Genomic DNA, 18451 nt, shown 5'->3' with positions numbered 1-18451 from the left:
ACATACATGTGTGTACATGTGCCAGCAGCACACTTGCTGCAGCATGCACAGCATGGACATGCACACACAGCTGTGTGACACGCACGTGTGCAACAGACACCCACACAACACACACATGCACAACTGACAGAGTGACTTCACACATCTTGGCTGGAGCCTGCGGCCATCCCGCTGCCCGGGGTTGCCATGGCACCGTGCCCTGGCAGTGTGTGCACGCTGCGTGTGGCCGTTCCCCTGTGTGTGAAAACGCGTGTGCCAGGGATGTGTGTGTGCGGGGATGCGTGTGTGCCCAGGGGGAGCCTCTGTGTGACCATACCTCCCATGTACCTTCACATACATCACACGCCCGTGCAAGCCTGCATATGCCCCTCCAAGCCCACATGCCTGTGGGATACCGATGGCTGTGTGTGCCAAGTATGCCATGTGCGTGCCCGAGTGCGCCAAGTGCAGAGTGCCCGTGCATGTCCATGCGTGCAGCACGCCCGTGTGTGCCGCGTGTAGCCGTGTGCCCACGCGTGTGTGTGTGCCATAGGCAGCCCACTCTCCCGCCGTACCCCGTGCGCTCTCGCCCTCCGCGGTGCCCGCGGTGCCCCCGGTGCCCCCGGTGCGGCGAGGCGCGGTGCTGCGAGGCGGGGCGCGGGGAGCGCGGCGAAGCGGGGGGCGGAGCACGGCGGCGGGGGCGAGAGGCGGCGCCAGCCCCCACCGACCTCCAAACTTTCATTAACTCGGCAGCACCGGCGGCGGCGGTTCCGGGCCTGGCGGAACACCGGCACTGACACCGACACCGGGCTGGGCGCGGCGGAGCGGCGCCCCCGCGGGCCCACCCGGCGCGGCGGGAGGGGCCGGGCGTCGGCATGGGCACGGTAAGGGGCGCGCACCTCCGCCGGCACCGGGTGCCCGGCCCGTCCGGCAGCCGGAGCAGCGGTGGGGATGGGACGGGAGGAGGAGTGGGTTGGCTGCCGAGCAGGGATGAGAAGGGGACGAGGGCGGCGAGGGCCTCCGGAGCGGCAGGGTCGGGGACATCGGTGGCGGCACCGGGAGCGGCCACCCGTCAGGATGGTGTCGGGAGCGGAAGAGCGGGATAACGGGATGCGGGGCGGTCCCGCATCTGTTGCTCTCGCGGCACGGCGGCGCGGTGCCGGCGGAGCGCGGGGGCGCGGCGCGCAGTGCGGGACCACCGCCGCCGCTCCCGGAACGGCGCCGGGCACCGGGGCGGCCCGGCTCGGTGACGGGCCGGGGGGGTTGGCGGTAATTTTCCACGGGCATGTGCCGGGGCGGGGCGGCGGAGCAGCCACCACGTGGCGGCTGATGTAACCGGGCCCCCCCGCCACCGTACTGCACCGGGAGGCGGCGGCGGCGGCGGCGGGAGGGAGCCGTGCGGCGGGCGCTGCCCGCGGGGCCGCCGCCGGAGCCGCCCCCGCGGGGCGGGAGGGGAGCATGGCGGCGGCAGGCCGGCTCGCTTCCCGCCTTCCGCGGCACCGGGGAGGCCCGGTTGCTGTGGGCCCGGCGGATGCTGGCGGAAGAAATGGCCTCGCAGGTGGCAGCGGCTGCACCGGTGCACCGGGCCGCCCTCCCGCCGGGCGAGAAGGGATGGGGGCTCGCTCCATCCTTCGGTCGGATATCCGTGGCCTTCTGATGGGTGCCGTGCACTGCGTCCCCGAGCCGAGGTGTGACATGCTGTACGGGAGCCCCTGTGGGTGCCCAGTTGTCCCCATTTCCAGGTGTTGTCACTCGTGCCGGCTCTAGGTACGAGCTGCGCTGCCCTCTGGTCTGTCACGGCATCGCGCAGCTGTGGGAGAGCCACCCCGTGGCACCAGTGCTTTGCAACCTCGTCCCTGCTGAGCTGTCCCAGGGGATGATGCAGCCTCGGACATACTTGCATCCGTCTCATTGTCACACCACCCCTGGCTTCCCGCTCGGTCCCTGTCAGGCTGGGAGCCAATGCCAGCGGCACCTGCGGTGCTCATGGAGGCTTATCAGCACCTGGCAGACCCCGAGGGGAGTGGCAGCCGTCCGGCCCCTTGGGCACTCCCCCTTCCCAGGGCACGTTCCCGGTGTGAATTCAGGGCCGCAGGAGGGAGGGCAGCTTTTGGCTGGCTGGCGGTAGGTGTGTGATGGGGAGGAGGTCTGCCAACTGAGCCTGCACCTCCCACCTTTGAGAGGTCCCTGTGCCATGCGAGGAGCCCGGTTTGTGGCAGTAATGACATGTCAGCTCCTCTGGAAATGCAGGCGCTGCCGAGGAGGGCATTGTCAGTGAGGTGCAGCATCTGCGGTATCTGCCCGCAGCAGCCTGTCTGCGCTGGAGGGGCTGGGGGCTCACGCCAGAGCCCCTGGATTCCTGCCCTTATCTACACTGCCCAAGCGCCTTCCTTATGTCTTAAGGTCTCTGCTGATTGCTTCAGAGTCATGGTAGCCTGGGGATAGGCCCCGGGGTGTTTGACTGCTGCTGGTGGTGGTCGGGGACCCTCAGTGCGGGTCAGGGGTCCTTCTTCAGCCAACAAGGGTACTGAGCACTGGTGTGGGATCTGCAAACACCAGCGCTTGTTGCACAGATAATCAAACCGGTATTTTGCAAGAGCGTCTGTCCCTTCCAGTGAGGTCAGGCCTCAGTGTTCCCTGGGGCCTCCGGCAGCCCCAGGCTGGGGCGGGGTGAGGGCCAGGGAGACAGATGCCCGTGCCCGTGCACTGTTCAGCAGCACCTGGCACCCGGCAGAGCCCAGCGGCTCGGCCCCCCTGCGCTGCACGTGCATGCGATGCACCGGGGCAGAAGGCAATCGTTTCCCATCTGTGTCCTGCGCGGCAGCTGAGCCCTGCGCTGGCCCCGCTCTGCGCCCAGTCCCGGCGCTGTCGTGTGCTGCAGCCACTTCAGCTTCATCTCTCGCTGGCGGAGAGCTCAAGGGGCCCCCGCTCCTGCCCGCGGCCCCTGACGCCCACCTGCCAGGGGGCCAGCAGCCAGCTGTCCGCAAGGTCGTCTGTCCACACCGGGTAAATCTTTAACTGCTTCTTGGGAAACACCTGGGAGCCGCCGCTCGTGTGGGTGCCAGGGGGTTCAGAGACGCTGCAGGGGCTGGGAGCCAGCAGAAGGAGACCCCGCCGCCAGCCCACCCTGCCCCAGGCACCGCGTCCTCCGCCAGGAGTCCTGCTACCCAGCGGGCAGGTAGAGGGGAGCGACTCGCCTAGCACAGCCCCCCGGTTCCTGGAGGGAGGGGGAGGCCTGGGGTGGGGATGTGCCCACCCCACCAGTCACATCTCTCTTGGTGTCTTCTCCCCTCTGCCCAGCTCGCTCTGCCAGTGGATTGAAGGACACTAGTGCTGGTGCTGCAGCCAGCGTGACAGAGAGCAGGCAGGCACGGGACCCTGCACGGGACCAGCACCGTGCTCCAGCCTCCAGGAATGGCCGATAAGTGCAGCGAGGGGCTGCTGGTAAGTGCAGGGGTGTGGGGAGCGGGCTGGTGTTCACCACTGCCTTGGGGACCAGAGAGCCTGGCGGAGGCAGCAAGACACTGGGGCTGCTGTAGGGCTTGGTGTGCCCTCCTGGATTCTCCAGTTGGGGTTGTGGCACCATGGTGCTATCCCAGCATGATGATTTTTGGGCTGATGCTCTCTCTCCATGAGCCTGTTGCCTGTGGGGCTCTTCGGGTGTGGTGTCTCGTGCCTGGAGATGCTATCGCCTGTTTTCAGGCGCTCTGTCCAGCATTATCACCCACCCCAGCTCTGCAGGCAGGCAATTCTACAGCCTGCTGTTCAGCAAAGGGTGCAGGTGTTCCTCCGAGCCACGTGCCCCCAGAGGGGCACATTGTGGGTGCTTCTCTTTGCCTTCACCCAGTGGGCTCTCTGAGGATGGTGCAATGGCAGAGAAAGGTTTCTCTGGGCACCGCTGTAGTGCCTGACTTGCTATCCTCACGAGCGGTGTGTTGCAGGGTGCTGTGAGCTGCCGTGCACTTGCCTGTGCCAGGAGTGGATTTGGTGTTCTGGGCAGATGTGGGATGTGCCCGCTGTATGTCTTTGTTGGAAGGCTGTGATGGCCCCATGCTGTTGGCAGCTCAGGTTCCTGTGACAGGATGCTGTGCTGCCTTGGGCAGGTGAGCCCCCAGGCTAGGCTTGTCGGTTTCCCTTTTTCCCAAAGGATAGGAGCTGAATGCTGAGATTGACACGGTCACCGGGCCCTCCCCTTCCCGGGGGGCTTCCTGAAATAGCTGCACACTCCAGCTGGAGGGCTGGGAGCCAGGGTTTGCCTGGGAAGCCAAGAGCCGGGGAGCAGCATGCTCCAGCAAGTGCTTCCAGCGTGCACACAGTTCCTCTGCTTGTGTGTCCCAGCGTGGCCCCGCTGGCTGTGCCTGCAGCAGGCAGCCCAGCGCCCATCCTGCCCCCAACAGAGGAGAGCTTGGGGCAGCTGGTGGGATAGGAAGGCAGATTTCTTCTGGAGAAGCCCTGGGCTGGTAACAGGGAGGTGCTGAGGATATATCTGGGCACAGTCAGGGGTCTGTCATGGGGACACACTTCTGCACGTGGCTTTCACCATGGCTCCATGCTGTTGATGTTTTCTTGCTATGACCAAAGCAGTCAGCATCGCGCTGGGGCGAGGGCTGAGCCTGACGCCCATCTCAGGAGCCAGCCATTGGAGAGCCCACCCACTCCCCATAAATCTTTAACCTGCTTCTCAGAAGTACCTGACCAGCCCACCCCAGGGCCAGGGTGTCACATGCAACAGAACCTGACACGTGTTGTGTTGGCTGCCCTGGCTCTCAGACCTCTTCCTGGGCCTTCCCTGGTTGCAGGGTGCAAGGATACCACTGCACAGGGCATTGTGCTATGGGGTCTGTGGGGAGAAGGGTAGGTTCCTGTGAGAGCATCCCTGTTCCTGAAGTATCCCCGTTCCCACATCCTGTGAGCACCAGGAGGAACTGCAGTGGGCTAGGTTCTGACCACTGAGCTGCCTGAGTCCCTGGGAAAGGAACACAATCTTCTTGGCCTGCCTCCAGGGCCCTGCCAGTAACCTCATAAAGTTTGGTCCCTGCCTGTCCTCTCATCCCTGCCTGCAGGTGCAGCTCCCAGTCCAGCCAGGCTCTCACCATGCAACCCCTGCCCAGCATTGTGTGCAGTGCCTGGGGCTGGACAAGTTTACAGTGCCTGCTGTGCCCCACCTGGGGAGGGACAGGGGTGATGGAGGCAGCAGGTGGGTGACGTGCAGCTGTGCCTCAGTTTCCCCACCTGTCACCTGAGGCCTGGAGAACAAGGCTGATCTGTACTGCTTTTGCAAGATCTGTGGTTTTGGGTGCCTCTGTGAAGCTCTGAATGCTTCCTCCAGAGCAGGAGGCAGTTGGGAGGGGCTGTGCCCACCCTGCTACTCCCAACCCCCAGAAATGCTCTGATTGCAGATACCCAGCAGAGTGTGGGACAGCTCCAGGGGCTGGATCAGTCCCTGTGTAGCTGGGCAGAGGGGCTCCCTGTGAGCCACAGGGGAGGGTCTGGCTGCCTCTCCCTCCCAGGCCTTTAAGGACGTTTTGTTTTGTTGTCCTTGGAGTGCTTTGTTCAGACTCCAGTGGCTCCTGACTCCCAGGGCTGCCTTGCTGGCATGGCCAGGCAGCCTTTGGCTGCAGCCTGCCCAGCTCAGGTAGGTTCCTGCTGCCACCCAAGAGCACCCTGAGCACACACTGGGGCGCTGCTCCCCCTGCATGCCGGGGGGAAGGGCTGGGGGGTCCCTGCCCGTTGCAGACACCCCCAGCGGCGCGGTGCCACTGACCAGCGGCAGGAGCTGCGGAAGTGGCTTTTGGCTGCGGGAGCCCTTCCCGGAATACCAAGGGGCAGGGATGGGGGGGCTGGCGGGGGATTTTTCTGCCTGAACGCCCCGGGAGAATCATGTCTGCCCTGGTAGAATGGGGCCGGAGAAAGGCAGCCCTGTTGGGAAGCACTCAGCTAAGCGATAGTGGCACTGGGACAGGTCCCTGGGCATCCATCCTACCCCAGTCACCCTGCAGCCGTGGCAGGGGCTGGAAGACCTCTGGACCACCCCCCATGCACCCATCTCCCCTGTCTCTCTTGTTCAGCACCAGGAGGCAGCCAAGTTGGGGACCAGAATGCCAGGCTAGGTGAGGGTCCTTTGTTTCTAGCAGTGTGCCTCCATGCAGCTGGCTGTCCCCTCTGTCTGCTGGCTGGACTGCCAGGGAAGCAGCACTTTGCTCCCCCAGGGCAAGGCTGGCAGAGGGTCTGGCATCCCCAGGACAGGGTGGTGGGTTCTGCTGTGATGTGCTCAGGCTGCTCTGAGGGGCAGGGGATGGATGCAACATGCCCAGGGCAAAACATGGTGCTGGCACACAGGTGGCCAAGGCAAAGTGTTGCAGCTGAACTGGGTCATAGAGAGATGCTCACAAGGTGCCCACACACCTTGCAGGCTATCTGGGCACAGAGCTGCCTGGCTGTGTGTAGGGCAGGACTGGGCTGGGCTCACTGGGGTTGGCACAGCATGAGGTGGCTTTTGGCTTGCACATTTTGGGGGAGCGTGGTTGGGTGCTGCCATCCCATGGGTGATGCATGTCCCAAGCTACTGTGTGGCTGGTGCAGGAGGGGACAGGAACAAGCCCTGGGTGCTGGCATGTGGGAGGTGGAGTGCCCACCCCGCACACGTGTGCTGTTCACGTGTGCGCCCTCGGCTGCTGCTGCCGGACCCCAGATGGTCGCCCGAAAGCGCCGCCTGTCCCCCCGCCCTCCGCGCGCCATCATGCCTCGCTGCCGCCTTGGCCACGCTCCCCAGCCGGGACACGGGGCTGGCAGCAGCTGGGGCACCCTGAGCCTGGCTGCAGGGCACCCTCTGCCCGGCCTCCTGTGGGACACAGCACCCCACCAGGGTCCCACCTCGCGCTGCAGAGGGGTGAGCAGGGAGGCTGTGGGGTGCCTGGACAGTGAAGGGGTCGTGGCACAGCCCTCCTGCCAGCCAGATGGTCCCCCTGGGGGCAGTGACCTTGTGAGGGTTGCCATGGAGGCCCATGATGTCACCAACAATATGACGTTGAGTGAAGTAGCATGGCACCAGGCTGGGGATGTGCCAGCAGAACGGCTTGTCCCTGTGTCCCTACCCCCAAGCAGGGCTGTGCCCTGTTCCTGCAGCCCTTGGATGCCCAGGGTTGGGATTGGGCTGCAGGGCCAAGCTGCTGTGTGGATGATGGGCATAGGGGCGGGAATGCATGTGTGGGGCTCGGGATGTTGAGGCATGGAAACAGGGGGCTCTGAGGGAATGTCATCCTCTGCTATGCTCCAAGAGCAGCTCCTGGCCCCAGCCAGACGGGCAGCGGTGCCCGCAGGGAGGACAGTGCTGCCCACTGGAGCATGCAGGGCTGTGAGCAGCTGGACCCCGCTAATGAGGCCTCATTAAGTGGGACAGGGCTGAGCCCGCTGTGCAGCCTGCTCTGCCTTGCCTTGCCCTGCCTACTGAGCCAGGGAGGGCACCTGGTTTGTGGGGGTACAGCTCGTGGGGGGTAGCAGAGCCCTGCAGTGCCTGCGGGCGGGCCGGGCAGGCATGGTGCCAGGGCAGGTGGCATGGTGGGGTGCCGGTGCTGCATCAGGGCGGGCAACAGGGGGCCGAGCCTGGCTGGGAGGCAAGGGGGGAGCGGTGCCAAGCGCTGGAGGCAGTGGGCGGGGGAAGGCGGGAGGGCGGGTGGCTGCTGCTGCGCCGGAGCCCGAGGTGCCAATGAAGCTGGGGACTCCCGGAGCCGTCCAGCCTGGGCCCCCGGATGGCAGCTGCGAGCAGCCAGGCCCCCTCGGACCCTCTCAACAGGTCAGTGGGCAGGTGAGAGCAGCGTCTGGGGGGCAGAGTGGGCGGTGGAGCAAGTGGAGTGGTGGCCATGCCCGTGCTGTCCCCCCACCACTCAGAAACCCTTTGTACTGTCTTTGGGGTGGTGGCTCTGCAGGGGGGAGCTGAAGCTGTAGATTTGTGCCATGGCATGCTGGAGAGGTACCCCCACACCCTATAGCCTTTGATGTGGGGTGCTCCAGGGAGGGAGGGGAGAGTATGGCACCAAACCCCTCCATGGCCTCAGCTGTGTTGGGAGCACGAAGAGATTGCCTGACCTACCTTGTGTTTGTTATCCCTGGAATCTTCTGATTCTGCAGAAAGGGTGCACAGCACCTGGGTTGCAACTCAGTGCTGCAGGGGCAGAGTGTAGCAAAGATCCTCCTTGTCCCCCCTCCCCTGTTCCCTTTCATGGGCATCGGTGAGCAATGTCAAAGTTTGCCCTGTTTCCCCCCTGGCACCCCAGGGCAGTACTGGTGGCTCACAGAGCAGGCTCAGGGCTGTCCCTGGGGCTGGGCAGCCTTCAGCAATGAGGGGTGGTGAAGGCAGTGTAATACTCCTGGGAGGTCCTGTGGTTTGGGCGTGCCCCTCATCACTGTATTACCCCAGCCCTGGGACTGTCCCCAGTGCTGTGCCAGATGCCTTTTCTCCCACAACATGTCTCTGCTGCAGTGGGACAGGGGCAAACATGGGGCTGAGCAGCAAAGAGAGAGGGTAGGGAGAGTTAGGATGTGCTGGTGAGGCTGGCAGAGCCAGGCTGCGCAGGGCACAGTGATCTCAGATGCAGGGATGACACTTGTGGATTCATTACCCCATGCACCAGGGACAAGGAGTGCAGGGCCTGATTATAGGGCCCCCTGCACCCAGCATCAGTTGACAGTCAGCAAGGGTACCCAGGGCACCCTCTCTAAGTGACCCCATCCCTTGGGACTCCCACCTCAGGCTGGGGTTCATCTGCCTCCAACATCCTTCCCTCCTCTTGCCCTGGAAGAGCCACTACTGTGGAAATTATGTAATTGGTGTATTTTTCAATCTTCCAGCAGCCCCTGCCTAAAACAGCCGTGAGTTTGTTGCCATTGCTATGGCAATGAGCAATGACATCAGGCTGATGACATCAGGGGTACTGGTACCCTCTGCTGGCATTGCAGGAGCAGCCCTGACAGCCCTCGAGTTGGAAACTGCATGGCACCCTCTGGAGAAATTGGAGGTCCCTCACTGGTTAATGGGGGCTGGATAAGGTTTGTGCCCCACAGAGGGCTGGGCTGGCGTACCCCCATGTGGACAGTTTGAATGGGGAAAAAAGAGGAGGGGGTTCATGCTGCAGATGCCTCCCTTGAGGACATCCCTTTCCAGGAGAGACCCTGCCACCATCACAAGCTCAGCAGCCATAAATCAGGGCCCCTTAGGGAAGTGGGGCGCATCCGGGCACCCCAGCCAAGCTGCCATTGTGTGAGTCGATGTTGCTTAGCATGAGAAAGACCTTGGTGCCAGGCAGGGTGATGGATGGTGCCTGCTTTGCTGGGCTGGGGAAGTTTTGGCTGTGATGTATGGGGGGTTCCCTGGGGAAGGGGGAAGAAGGATGCCCTGAGCACCCCGAACGTCCCCTTTTGGGATGTTTTGGACATTCCCTTTTGGAACTTCCCTTCTGGAGACATTTGGGGTGCCTGTGGCATCCTTCCTCCTCCCTGATGTTATCACCCAAGCCAGGCATGCTTTGAAGCTGAATTGGGTTACATGCACAGAAAATCTGGGGCCTGGAAGCAGGACCTGGTCCCTCAGAGACTGCACTGTTGCTGGGTGGCCGCTCTCCCTTTGCATTCCAGCTCTGTCCCGTTCCCATAGCAGGGAAAGGGGGGGAGTTTCATCTTCCCAGATGTCTGGATTCTCTCTATCCACCTCCTTTTTTACCATGTGGGGTTGGGAGGGTGGTTAATGAGTGTAAAGGACAGGATGACCTTCCTAGATTTGGGGGGGGGGGGGGGGGTGTAGCGAGCTGATGGGTGAGCATGCAAGTGTTTGCGCACGTGTGCTCGCTTGTGCATGCATGGACACACATGTGGCTGCCCCTTATTGGGGACAAGTGCACCAAAGCCCAGTGCTGCAGGAAAGGAGGAGGGAGCAGCACAGGCCTGGCATTTTCATTGCACTGGTGCCAAGCAACTCAAATTTGGGGTGCTCCGTGAGGCTTCGGAGTAAAGGCAGGGTCACCTGAGCAGAGCGATGATGGCTTGGAACAGGGATGCGGTCCCCTGTGGGCACCAGGGCTCCTGGCTGAACTGGGGCCATAGAGTGTTTCTGGTCTCCTTACCAGACCCTTGGTCAGGGAGGCTGGAGCACTGCCCTCGCTCCTGCTGGCTGTGCTGCTCATTAGGAGCCTCGTTAGTGCGAGCAGCTTAATCGGAGGCTTCCCGATCGGATCAGTCTGCTCGAGTGGGCAGTGTGCCCTGGCATGGGGACACTGCCAGCGTCCTGTCCCCTGCTTTGGGGACATCTGACTCCTGCTCTTGCACAGCACCCACAATAAGACCCTCTGCTGGGAGGGAGGTCCCGCAGCACCTGGAGCTGCCGTGAGCTGGTTCCTGACGTTGGCTCACAGAGTGGGGTGGGGGCACGCCGGTTCCCGGCTGGGCAGGGCAGGTATTGCCCCTGCACCCCTGCCCCGAGTGCCCTGTGCTGCCCGGCCTGTGCTGCTCCCCCCGCGGCCCGCGGCGCGTGCGGGCCCCGCTCAGCAGATGGCTTTGTTTGGCAGCGCCGTGCCGGAGTCGCTGGGCATCACGTCCCGCCTGTGCCGCCCTAATCAAATGACACGGTTAGGTGCACTGCGCCTGCTGCCCGCCCCGCCGGCCTGAGCAGATCCAAAGTGACGGCTCCCGGTTGTGCCCGCTCGCTGCCGGCCTCAGCCGTTGTGGGGGGCAGCTGGGGCAGAGGCAGGAGGTGGGCATGGGCGCTGGGGTGTCCGTGGTGCTGAGACCAGCGCTGTGGAGTTCCAACAGGCTCCTAGGGCTGCTGCCCCCTGTGCTGCTCCTGTAGGAGCATGGGTGCTGTGGGACTATGGACTGGCAGTCAGCACCCTCGCCCCATGCACCCATCCATCACCTGGCCTCAGTTGGGGAGGGCTCAGGGCACCTTTGCATTGCAAAGTGCCCTCTGCCCTCAGCCTAACGTGCCAGAGCTCCACAGCATCCATGCAGCACATTGGTACGACCCCAGGGCTGTGCCGGGACAGAGCCATGGGGTGATGGGTGCCATCCCTGCTGCAGTGACAGGCACTCATCAGCTTTGTTGTTGTCGTCCTTGGTGTGAGCTTACATTGTGTGGCGGTCTCACAAAGTGCCCTTTCTTGCCCCCTTCTGCCCCCCTGCCCCCCCAGTCCCCTGCCATGAGAGACAACTGGGCACCGGGGCTGCCCACCCAAGGGACCCAACTGCATGGGACCCCTGTGAGCTGCCCCAAGCACGGTGCCATTGCTTAGTGCTGAGCTGGCAGCAGGACCCTGGCTGAAGCAGGGAGCTTTTTCCAGGCCCCTGCCAGCTCCAATCACTGCACATTGAGAGGGGCTTCTGCTTCAACCCGGGGGTCCTGCAGCTTCCCTCCCAGTCGTGGGCAGTGGCCACCCAGCAGGACCTCTCTCCCTGGGCGCAGGGAGGGGGGACACGAGAACAGAGGCCCCTTTGTGCTCTGGCGCCTGGACCTGCTTTGTATGAGTTGCAGGCTCTCCCTTTGCTGCAGCCGGGCTCTGGGCAGAGCCATTCATGGGGGGGCCCCACACCGCTGCCCTCCCCCTCCTTGGCACTGCCTGTGCGTGGCGGGCGGCGGGGACAGGCAGGGGGGCAGCATGGGGAAGGATGCCGGGGACCTCCCAGCCCCGCTCGGCGGCTGTCACCCTTCCAATGGGGCCAGCAGGGGGGTCCCCAATTGACACATCCCATGGCATCTCTCCGCAGAATGGCGCCGTGCCCGGGGAGCAGGGCAAGCAGGAGAAGAGCGTCAAGCGTGGCAACTGGGGCAACCAGATCGAGTTTGTGCTGACCAGCGTGGGCTATGCCGTGGGCCTGGGCAACGTCTGGCGCTTCCCATACCTCTGCTACCGCAATGGGGGAGGTGGGTGTCGGGGCCAGGGGAGGGAGGATTCTCTGGGCAGGTGTGGGGTGTGCACCCTGGCCCGGCATGGTATTTCATGGGATAAATGCAGGGTATGGGAAGAACAGTCATGCCTGTGGTTAGTGCTCACTCATCCTCTGGTTCCTGCTCACCAGGTGCCTTCATGTTCCCCTATTTCATCATGCTGGTGTTCTGCGGCATCCCCCTCTTCTTCATGGAGCTCTCCTTTGGGCAGTTTGCCAGCCAGGGTTGCCTTGGCGTCTGGAGGGTCAGCCCCATGTTCAAAGGTAAGGAGTTGCCTGTCCGTACTGGCACAGGCCAGCATGGGACACCTGCTGTCACAGTGCCCAGCTGCTGGCATGACCCTCACACACCACGGTGTGCATGCACACCTCTGGCACATCACACGGCCCAGTGTAGGCACTTGCAGCTTGTGCAGACGTGCACACACATGCCCTGTGCATAGATCACAGTCTGCATTGCCCTGGTCCCCTGTGCCCATGCCCTCCCTGGCTACGCTGCCCTGCACAGCTGCCTAGCATCCCTTGCACGCATTACACGTGCCCCTGCACACGCGCTGCATCTCCTGCGCAAACCCTGGCCCTGCGCTGGCATCCACTGCAGGCATTACACACACATCCCTGCATACGCCACACGTGTCCCCAGCACATCACTCTTGCAGAGGCCACTCGGGTCCCCTGAACACACTGTGGCATGTCCAGCTGTCAGCATGCTTCTGCAGTCATCTCCCTGGACCATAGGTAGCAGGTGCTGTTGCCACATGCTTGCCCTGCCACGCCTGGACCCTGCTCCAGGTGCATCTCCTGGCCTACCAGTGTGCTCCCCTGCTGCTGCCTCCCCTGGCCCACACCTCCTGCAGGCTGCCTGCCAGGTGACATGCCCACAATGTCATGTCTGAGTGCAAGCAGCCCGTGCACACGCTCTTGTGTGCACTGCACAGTGGCATGCTGAGCCTGGGGTGCACTTCCCTGTGCTCATGTGGCCTGTCACATGCCACCAGATAACTGCAGGCCTAAAGTCACTGTAGCCAGGAGTGACCCCACCCAGTTGTTCTCTCGGGCTGCAGACCCCAAGGGTTTGCCTGCAGCCTGTACGCATTGCCATGTGTCCCAGGGGACCCTCAGCAGCACTAGGATCATTTGGAGATAGAGGATCCCATGCACAGTGCTCCTCACACCTGTGGCAAAGCCAGGCGCTGAGCTGCAGCTTGGCTGCAAGGCTGCTGACAGCATGGCATGCAGCTCACTCCTCCCGTGCCACAACCCCGGTGCTGTGCGCCGTGCCCGTGCCGCCGCACCCTGCCGCTCACCCCTCCCCGGTGCTGTTCCCAGGCGTGGGCTACGGGATGATGGTGGTGTCCACATACATCGGGATCTACTACAACGTGGTGATCTGTATTGCCTTCTACTACTTCTTTGTGTCCATGACGCGCGTGCTGCCCTGGACGTACTGCAGCAACCCCTGGAACACGCCCGACTGCGTGGGGGTGCTGGACGGGAACCTCTCCAGCCGGGCTGCCCTCAACATCAGCCAGCTCCTCAACACCACCCAGAAGCGCACCAGCCCCAGCGAGGAGTACTGGAGGTACCAGGGCCTGGGCTCAGGGATGGGGGAGGTGGGGATGGCTGGGCCCCACTGACGCTGCTACCCCGTCCCCATACAGGAGGTATGTGCTGAACCTGTCGGATGACATCGGCAACCTGGGCGAGGTTCGGCTGCCCCTCCTGGGCTGCCTTGGTGTCTCCTGGGTCGTTGTCTTCCTCTGCCTCATCAAGGGCGTGAAATCCTCGGGGAAGGTACCTGTGTGCTCTCTCTCTGGGCCCCTCCCTGGTGGTGTGGGCGTGCCTTCAGGATAGGTGGCCATGTCCCCTCTAGGCATAGCCTCACCCCTACTGGGAATGAACCTCTTGTTGTGGACATGTTCCCAATCCTTTTTGGCCACAACTCCTCCCTTTTAGCATTGTCCCTGCCCTCTATGTGCTCCTCCCCCTCTGGGAAAGGCCACACCCCTGTGACCTGGCCGCATTCCCTTCTGGACACAGCTCCTCCCATATGGCCATGGTCTCACCTCCTTCAGGATAGTCCCTTGTCTGGACCATATCCTCTCCTCCTGGTCTGTCTCTCAACACTCTGGCCATAACCCCAGTCCACAGCCACACCTTAGCCACACCTTAGCCACACCTGCCTGTGTCCCCAGCCCTGCCCCCATCACCTCTCACTGAGGTGCTGCCCCACAGGTGGTGTATTTCACGGCCACCTTCCCCTACGTGGTGCTCACCATCCTCTTCGTGCGCGGCATCACGCTGGAGGGGGCTGTCACTGGCATCATGTACTACCTGACACCCCAGTGGGACAAGATCCTCAATGCCAAGGTGAGCAGGGACGAAGGGTGGCAGGCAGCCAGGGCTGAGGGGGGCTAGGGGTGCAGCACTGACCATCCCACTGCCACAGGTGTGGGGTGATGCGGCCTCACAGATCTTCTACTCGCTGGGCTGTGCCTGGGGCGGGCTCATCACCATGGCTTCCTACAACAAGTTCAACAACAACTGCTACCGGTGAGTGCCCGACCACAGTCCCCCAGCCCTGCCACTGCCCTCGTATCCACTGCTAGCCCTGACTCCTCTTCCCACAGGGACAGCATCATCATCAGCATCACCAACTGTGCTACCAGCGTCTATGCTGGCTTTGTCATCTTCTCCATCCTGGGCTTCATGGCCAACCACTTGGGTGTGGATGTCTCCAAGGTGGCTGACCACGGGCCAGGTCTGGCCTTCGTTGCCTATCCTGAGGCCCTCACCTTGCTCCCAATCTCGCCACTGTGGTCCATTCTCTTCTTCTTTATGCTCATCCTCCTGGGGCTGGGTACACAGGTAGGTCATGGTGGGGCCAGCGTGTTCAGATGGGGTGGCGTGGTGGGGCCAAGGTGGTGACATGCTGCCCCCTCTGCCCCCTGTGTAGTTCTGCCTGCTGGAGACTCTGGTCACGGCCATTGTGGATGAGGTGGGCAATGAGTGGATCATCCGCAAAAAGACCTTTGTAACGCTGGGAGTGGCTGTGGCTGGCTTCCTGCTGGGCGTCCCGCTCACCACGCAGGTACGTGACCATGGGACTGTTGCCACGGGGTGCCATTGCCATGGCCACTTTCAGCAGCCACGTCCACTTTGTTGCCACTGTGATGGTACTGACAGCCAGGGCCTGGTCTCGCCATGCCAACACTGGGGAGGGTACCCAGAATTAAGTGTCTCCATGCTGACTCTGGCATGAGGCATTGCCGTGCCAGCTGTGGTGTCCCAGCTGTGTGTTGCCAGCACAGTCAGCATGGTGTGCTGGTGCCCTGCCAGCAGCAGGTGGTACCGCAGGGCAGCTGTGCCAATGTGTCTGTCTTCCAGGCGGGCATCTACTGGCTCCTGCTAATGGACAACTACGCCGCCAGCTTCTCCCTGGTGGTCATCTCCTGCATCATGTGTGTGACCATCATGTATATCTATGGTAAGTGCGGCTGCCTGCAGCCAATCGGATGTAGGGCTGATCCAGCCAGCCAATGGGGAAGGGCTTGCTCCAACAGCTGGCCAATCAGCAGGTTGCTCTGTGTTACATAGGGGAGGCTGTTGCCCAATCAGGAGCTGCGGCCTCGGGAGGCCCATGGGTCCCGCCCGATGGCGCTAGGGCTGGAGCTGGGTGGGCGCTGAGGCAGCTCAGGTCACCACCAGGGCTGATGTCACTTTTCTCCCCAGGGCACCGCAACTACTTCAAGGACATTGAGATGATGCTGGGCTTTCCTCCCCCACTCTTCTTCCAGATCTGCTGGCGCTTCATCTCACCTGCCATCATATTTGTGAGCATCACAAGCATGGGGCCTTGGGCTGTGGGAGGAGGGAGTGAGGAGGGAGCTCACTTGGACATGGGACTCCCTAGAGAGGAGGGTGCTGGGCTCAGGAGACCAGCAACAGGGTAGAGCGGGGAAGTTGTGGGAGTATAGAGCAAGCTGACTGCTCCCCACTGGCTGATCCTGCCTATCCCTTCCCAGTTCATCCTGGTCTTCACAGTGATCCAGTACCGGCCCATCTCCTACAACGACTATGTCTACCCTACCTGGGCCATCAGCATCGGCTTCCTCATGGCGCTCTCTTCTGTCATCTGCATTCCCATCTACGCCATCTACAAAGTGTGCTGTTCTGAGGGGGACACACTGCTTGAGGTGGGTGGCCAGGGGCTACACCCCTTTGTCTGTGTTCCACCTGGGGCTGCCATCAAGGCTGTCCCTGACCTCACTGGAGCTGTCAGCAATGACCGTGTGCACACAGCATGCATAAGGCAACACGGTTTGTGTGCCTTTGGAAGCTGCTGGCATGTTGCTGCAGACTGGTGCAGGGGAGCATGGTGGGTGCTAACCTTGCCTCCATCCTCTCCCTTTCTAGCGCTTGAAAAATGCTACCAAGGCAAGCAAGGACTGGGGCCCAGCTCTGCCAGAGCACCGCAGCGGGCGCTACGCCTCGGCGTTCAGCCCTTCCACCGAGTCCCACCTGGAGGTGCAGCCCCTGCAGCCAGAGAAGGGCCAGAGTGAGGCAGCGGCCGCATCCCCCGTGCAGGGCAGCAATGGCTCAGCCCACAGCCAGGACTCCAGACTGTGACCCCCCACAATCCCCGCACCCCCTCTAACCCCTCTTGCACCTTCCGCTGGCGGAGCCTGGCTCCGGGCGCACCGGACCACGGGGGCTCTCAGCACCCATCCCCGAGACCCCCCCACCTCCTCGCCGGTTAACCCCTCCTGCCCCTGCCCCCCGTGGCGTTTGTTAACCCTCGTGTTTAAGGTAACCTTTGTGCTCGACGCTGGGACAAGAGAGGAGGGGGCACAGCCCCGGGAGGGCTGGGAGCCAGAGGCACTTTGCAGGAGCCTTGACCTGGGGGTATGCACAGGATGGGGGGGGTGGGATGCTTCCAGGCTCCCACCCCCCCTTCCCTAAGCCAGGCAGCCTGCCCTGCCATGGGGCACCCTCCTGACCTTCCCATGGGGTGGGACCAAGGTTGGGCATGCCAGTATTGCCTGCGGCCTGTGTGTGCACAAGGCCATCATGGGAGGGGTGGGCACTGCAGGGACCCCCAGCCTGGGTGCACACCCACTGTGGCTCAGAGCCTGCTGGGTGGTCACACCCAGGGCTGCTGCCAGGCACGAGGCCAGCACAGGGAGATGGGGGCAAGCATGCTGCTTGCACCGGCAGGGGGATCTGATGGCACAAGACACAAGCACTTAGAGCACACGTGTGTACATACACGTGTGTCCCTCACAGACACAGCATGGGCACAGATGTGGCGTACGTGGGCACGCACATATGCACGGTACGCCGGGCCTGTGCAGACAGTGAGCTGGGATGCTCCCCTCCATGCACCCCTCCACCCTGTGGCCCCACTGGGGTCTGTGGGTGCCCTTCTGGGTGGCCAGGCATCTCCTACAAAGCTGGGCACAGCCACAAGCAGTGTGGGCACAGCCCAGTGCTGCTGCCTGCCCCACAGTGGGGCAGGAGGCTAGGGGAGTACTAAAGCCTGGCCGGGGGGTCACCAGACAGGGATGAGGTCCAGCTCTCCCCGGCAGCCCCAGCACTGGCAGGGGAGGACCCTCCACGGTGCTAAGGGGGAGCAGGATGGACCGGCCTCCCCCAGCTGCTGCTTAGCAAGAGGTACCAGCGGAGACACGAAGGGCTGCACCAGCCCACTCGCTCCGAGCCATCTGGGGATGCTCAGTCCCCAGTCAGTATTAGCGGAACAGGATGCACTGGCAAAGGCCGGGGCGGTTTTAAATCTGTCTTCCAGCTCCAGCCAAAGGGCTTGGAGCTCTTGATTTGGGGGGGATGGGATGAGACCCTTCCTACCCTGCTTGCTCCCCTCCCAGCCGGCACCCTGTGCTCCCTATGTTGCAGCCCCGAGGCTGGCACAGGGACACGGCACAGCTTGGCACGGTGGCGGGAGGCAGCGGGCGGCGAGCCCCAGCAGGATGTTCCAGCTCCCCGTCCCGAGCCCCCCGTCGTGCCGCGGCGAGGGGCGCAGGTTCCCGCATGGTGCCCGTGCCCTGCCCCTTGAGTCACGCCGCTACTCTTCACCTCTAATTGTTAGCAATAACGCGCGCGTCCCTGGGCAGCGCCGCCTGTGCCAGTGTCCCTGGGCAGCGCTGCCTGTGCCAGTGTCTCTCCTGGTGTAGAGTTCTAAAGTATCCTAGATTTTAATGAGATTTATATTCCTGAAGTTGTGTCCTGCTGTGCCCTTCTTTGGGAACCATGTTGAGGGGAGGGAGGGGTTGAAGAGTGGGGGACCACACTTAATGGGTGGAGCTCTTTTCCCCTCTGATGCCAGGTATTGGCACTCAACAGCCAGCTAGGTCCTGGGGCATTCTCCTTTGCCCTACCTGGACGTACAAAACCAGCTGGAGGTAAGGCACAGAATGGAGCACGGGCTTATCCCTGCTGGAGGAAAGCATTGTCCCCAAATGGACAGGAGGGCAGCAAATATCCTCCTATGGCACAGTGAGGGCAGCTGGCTTTGCCCTGTATA

The 18451-nt window shown here is 62.8% G+C and overlaps 1 protein-coding gene across 4 annotated transcripts; it reads left to right on the top strand.

Annotated features, from left to right (window-relative positions):
• The first annotated feature begins 733 nt into the window (after positions 1-733).
• Positions 734-18145, top strand: SLC6A9 (solute carrier family 6 member 9). Of its 4 annotated transcripts, none has more exons than XM_059478268.1 (14): positions 734-863; positions 3280-3423; positions 11731-11887; positions 12043-12174; positions 13240-13492; positions 13572-13704; positions 14146-14280; positions 14360-14463; positions 14541-14778; positions 14867-15001; positions 15298-15397; positions 15643-15743; positions 15936-16106; positions 16327-18145. In XM_059478268.1, the coding sequence occupies exons 2-14, from the start codon at positions 3394-3396 to the stop codon at positions 16537-16539; spliced, it is 1902 nt and encodes a 633-aa protein (XP_059334251.1). In that variant the 5' UTR covers positions 734-863; positions 3280-3393; the 3' UTR covers positions 16540-18145. The 4 variants fall into 4 exon arrangements, with proteins under 4 accessions (XP_059334251.1, XP_059334252.1, XP_059334250.1 ...); XM_059478269.1 differs by lacking the exon at positions 734-863 and adding an exon at positions 3057-3157; XM_059478267.1 differs by lacking the exons at positions 734-863; positions 3280-3423 and adding an exon at positions 7685-7783.
• The last annotated feature ends 306 nt before the right edge of the window (positions 18146-18451 follow it).

The sequence above is a fragment of the Ammospiza nelsoni genome, chromosome 9, assembly GCF_027579445.1.
Source record: "Ammospiza nelsoni isolate bAmmNel1 chromosome 9, bAmmNel1.pri, whole genome shotgun sequence".
NCBI lineage: Eukaryota > Metazoa > Chordata > Aves > Passeriformes > Passerellidae > Ammospiza > Ammospiza nelsoni.
The sequence above is the reverse complement of the archived record's forward strand: the minus strand, read 5'-3'. Positions and strand labels throughout refer to the sequence as shown.

What these genes read in the sequence shown, in the direction of transcription:
- SLC6A9 (XM_059478267.1), top strand. Translation starts at nt 7,685, where the DNA reads ATGAAGCTGGGGACTCCCGGAGCCGTCCAGCCTGGGCCCCCGGATGGC. An exon ending in GACCATCATGTATATCTATG is followed by an intron (nt 15,398 to 15,642) that starts GTAAGTGCGGCT and finishes TTTTCTCCCCAG; the next exon opens with GGCACCGCAACTACTTCAAG. An exon ending in AGGGGGACACACTGCTTGAG is followed by an intron (nt 16,107 to 16,326) that starts GTGGGTGGCCAG and finishes CTCCCTTTCTAG; the next exon opens with CGCTTGAAAAATGCTACCAA.